The sequence below is a fragment of the Centruroides sculpturatus genome, unplaced genomic scaffold (assembly GCF_000671375.1).
Source record: "Centruroides sculpturatus isolate CEXI.00-Female unplaced genomic scaffold, Cexi_2.0 scaffold1899, whole genome shotgun sequence".
Classification (NCBI taxonomy): Eukaryota; Metazoa; Arthropoda; class Arachnida; order Scorpiones; family Buthidae; genus Centruroides; species Centruroides sculpturatus.
The window spans coordinates 62,993-66,549 of record NW_019386660.1 but is presented as its reverse complement, the minus strand read 5'-3'; the positions used below and the strand labels follow the sequence as shown (position 1 = coordinate 66,549).

The 3,557-nt window shown below is 32.6% G+C and overlaps 1 protein-coding gene across 1 annotated transcript in view; it reads left to right on the top strand.

The window, feature by feature from the left end:
- LOC111615506 (RNA-dependent RNA polymerase 1-like) overlaps window positions 1-3,076 on the top strand; it is a 27,664-nt gene extending 24,588 nt beyond the window's left edge. Inside the window, exons 6-8 of the mRNA XM_023356910.1 lie at window positions 186-332; window positions 408-532; window positions 1,336-3,076. Of these exons, the coding sequence (XP_023212678.1) occupies window positions 186-332; window positions 408-532; window positions 1,336-2,931 (1,868 nt within the window). The 3' untranslated portion in view covers window positions 2,932-3,076. The remainder of the gene's footprint in view (window positions 1-185; window positions 333-407; window positions 533-1,335) is intronic.
- The last annotated feature ends 481 nt before the right edge of the window (window positions 3,077-3,557 follow it).

The following is a 3,557-nucleotide window of genomic DNA, read 5'->3' as shown; positions in this document are numbered from 1 at the left end:
TATAATATAAAAATTGCAGTCAGAAATTGTGACGATGTCACAATAAATAATTGCTCGTTAATTATAGAAAGTTTATGCAAAGCATCATAACTTTCATAGTTTAAAAATAAACCTTATTTTCATTTGAAATATTTTGAAGCTTATTACTTTTTGTAATTATATAACACAATATTCAATTATCGTAGGTGAAGTCTTGGTGACAAAGTGTCCCTGTATGCATCCCGGTGACATTCGTAAGTTTCAAGCAGTAGATATCCCGGAATTAAGTCACATTAAAGATTGCATTGTCTTCCCGGCCAAGGGAAAACGTCCTCATCCCGATGAAATGGCTGGTAATGCTGTTTTCATTTTTATGGGAAATTTTCTATCATAATAGAAAATAGTATAGATGGAATATTGTTTCTAAGGGTCCGATCTAGATGGCGACGAGTACTGTGTTATCTGGATGGAAGATTTAATTTTTAAATGCGAAAATTATAAACCAGGAGACTATCCGCATTTAAAAGAAAAAGAACTAGATCGTGAAATAAATGTATGTTTTATTTATATTATTTTATCTAATTTACTTATGCATCCGCTTCAATTACGTATTAATTATCAAATTTAATGTAATCTTCATTTAGTCTCTATACATACAGTACGTAAGTGTTGTGATACTGGCTTCTTCATAATCCATCAAGTGTGTCACAAGCTGAAAAATATTAAGAACCACTAACCAAGTAAATAAAAACTAATACACTACATTCTTGTTAATCCGGCAATTTCTCGCACCGACAGTGCCAGATTTGTGAAAGTGCCGGATTATTGGGAGTGTAATGAATGATGTGACCTGTTGGCTTTTATTACTGAACCTATTGGAAACAGGAGAGTAAATAATATGGTGCACTAACATGCAATATTACAAACACAGAACCATAAAGAGATTCTGTGTTGCCAGGGAGTGCAGCAGGTCCCAGTTTTCATTTTTTAACAAATGAAATAAGTACAATGTTTATAAGCAGTCTTAAAGACTTTATTTTCTGTTAGTAAAAATTCACAGGGATAGAAAGAACTATAGGTCCCTAAGATTTTTTCTGGACCCGAAAACAATTCACATTTTCATCTCCTCTTCACGGGCCTAATTGTACACAGAAATGAACTCCAAGCAAACAGGAAAACAGATGAGTGACTTGACATAAATTTTTATTCAAACGTATATGTCGGTTAATTGAGAGACAAGATTAATAAGAGCGCTTTATTTGAAAAATATACTTTTTTTTTATTATCTTACTATAAATATAAGTTGAATATATTAAAGAATATTTAATTGTATCTATCTTTTTCCATTGTTTAAAGGCTGAAGACATGGTGGATTTCTTTTTGAAATTTATAAGAGAATCAAAAATTGGAATAATTGCAAATGCACATCTTGCATGGACAGACGTAGAATACGATGGGATATTTAGTGAGAAGTGCATAAAAATTGCCGAAAAGCATGCCAGGAGTTTGGATTTTGGGAAAACTGGAATCAACGAAACACTGAGTTCGGACGAAGTCGTGTATGTTTATCCAGATTACTTTGATAAGAAACTCGAAAAAGATACGTACCGATCGACTAAAATTCTGGGTCAACTGTATCGTTTAAGCAAAGTCGTACAACTAGGATTTAAGGAATTTATCGAATCTGAAGAGGATAAAACAGCATACATCCATTACATATTGGATCCCGATTTGGTGTATCCAGAGAACGAACTTTACATCAAGTCAGCAAAAAAAGCGTACAAAAAATATAAAAACGAAGTAGAACGTATGTTAACTCAATACGGAATCCAAACGGAAGCAGAGTTGTTCTCTGGATCCATTTTTAAAATGCACAAATACATGTCAAACAACATGGATTTGAATGACATGCAACTTATCAAGCACAGAGTAGAAATGTTAATTAGAAAAATGCGAGAGGATTTCGTTGAGGAATTTGTCGACAAATTTGACTCAGGTAGAGATAATTTTGAAACTATACTTGATGATCTTTATGGATCAGAGCAAAAAGAAAAGGTTTTCCAGAAAGCATCAGCTTGGTATAAAATAACTTATGATGAGACCCAAAGAGATGGTTCATCAGGAAACAGTGGAAGATTCTATTACGGATTGCCATGGACTATAAGTGATGTGTTATGTACAATGAAAGGCGAGATCGAGAAGAATGCGAGAAACATTTCTAGAAAAACACAATTTCAGGAACGTTTAACACTATCCCTCACTCAAGCTTTTCCGAACGTTTTCGAAAATATAACATACCAACGTTCTGACGTAGAAAAAATCATCTTTAACATAATGCATCAGTGGATAAATAACAATGTAATACAAGGTAACCAGTGCTTCGATCTTGAGAGCATAGATGCCGTAATAATAGAATTTCTTAGTTACGTGTTTGAAGAAATAACAGAATCAAGAGATGGTGAAGAACAAAACATTTCAATCAGTGAAATCTTAATGGTCTTTCTGGAAAAGCTGTCATGTAAGATGCTTGAGAAGCAATCCTTTAATAGCGGAACATTCGTAGTGCCTTATATATTGAATAATCAATTTTTGGGGCAGTTAAGCTTTAAAATATTCCTCAATTTGGTTTGTTCTCGTAACACGGATTGTTTTCAAGCCGTGCATGCTGATTTACAACTCGAAGTAGAAGATGTAGAGGCTACTTTTCGATTGCAATTGGTCGATGATGAATTAGCCGCAAGATTCTGTCGACAGGAATTTGAAGTGAAAGAATTGTTGTTGAACTGGACGAAAGTAAAAGAAATTTCATACAGGCCAGAACTAGTACGTGGCAAAAAATGGGTTGCAATGATAACAGTCAAAGGTAACAGGTATGCCGTTAATCACTTTCAAGACATAATAATACATGAAGATTTTAATGATATGATTATTGAAAGTATAGAAGCTGACTGAAGGTTTTCACTTATACATAACTTTTTGAAGATGGAAAAGCTAAATATGAAATAAATAATTGTAATCAACTTAAAAATTTTACGAATCTATTGTTATATCTTTAATACAATCGGATTTTTTATGTTATTTTGTTCACGTATACCAAAGAGTAGAATTTATTCCTTCTGTAATTTTGTTGTAAATGAATTAAATTCTTCAATTTCATATTGCAAATTGTTCTTTTTAATTCAAACACAAACAAATTATTTATTACAAATTATTATACTTGGCAAATCACAGAATTAAATTTTATTCAGTTGAGGTAGCAGAGAGTGGATTTATTGTATTGTGTTTTATACAGACGTCAGATAGTTTAATAAGTACAGTCTACCCACTTATAACGCGGTAGATACGTTCCGTTCTTAATGAAATTCATGTTTTACGAGTCCTTAAATACATGAGCCAATCACAGCCCGGCACGTATACACTTTACGGACTACGGCTGTTTGAAAGGTTTTCTTCCATAAAATTAATCGATTCTAGACTAATTCGACTCAACATTTCCAAAATACGTATAATTTTTTGAAAATAATCTATATAAACTATGCTATAAACAAAAAATTGTAGGATTACTTACCGAGTGTGTA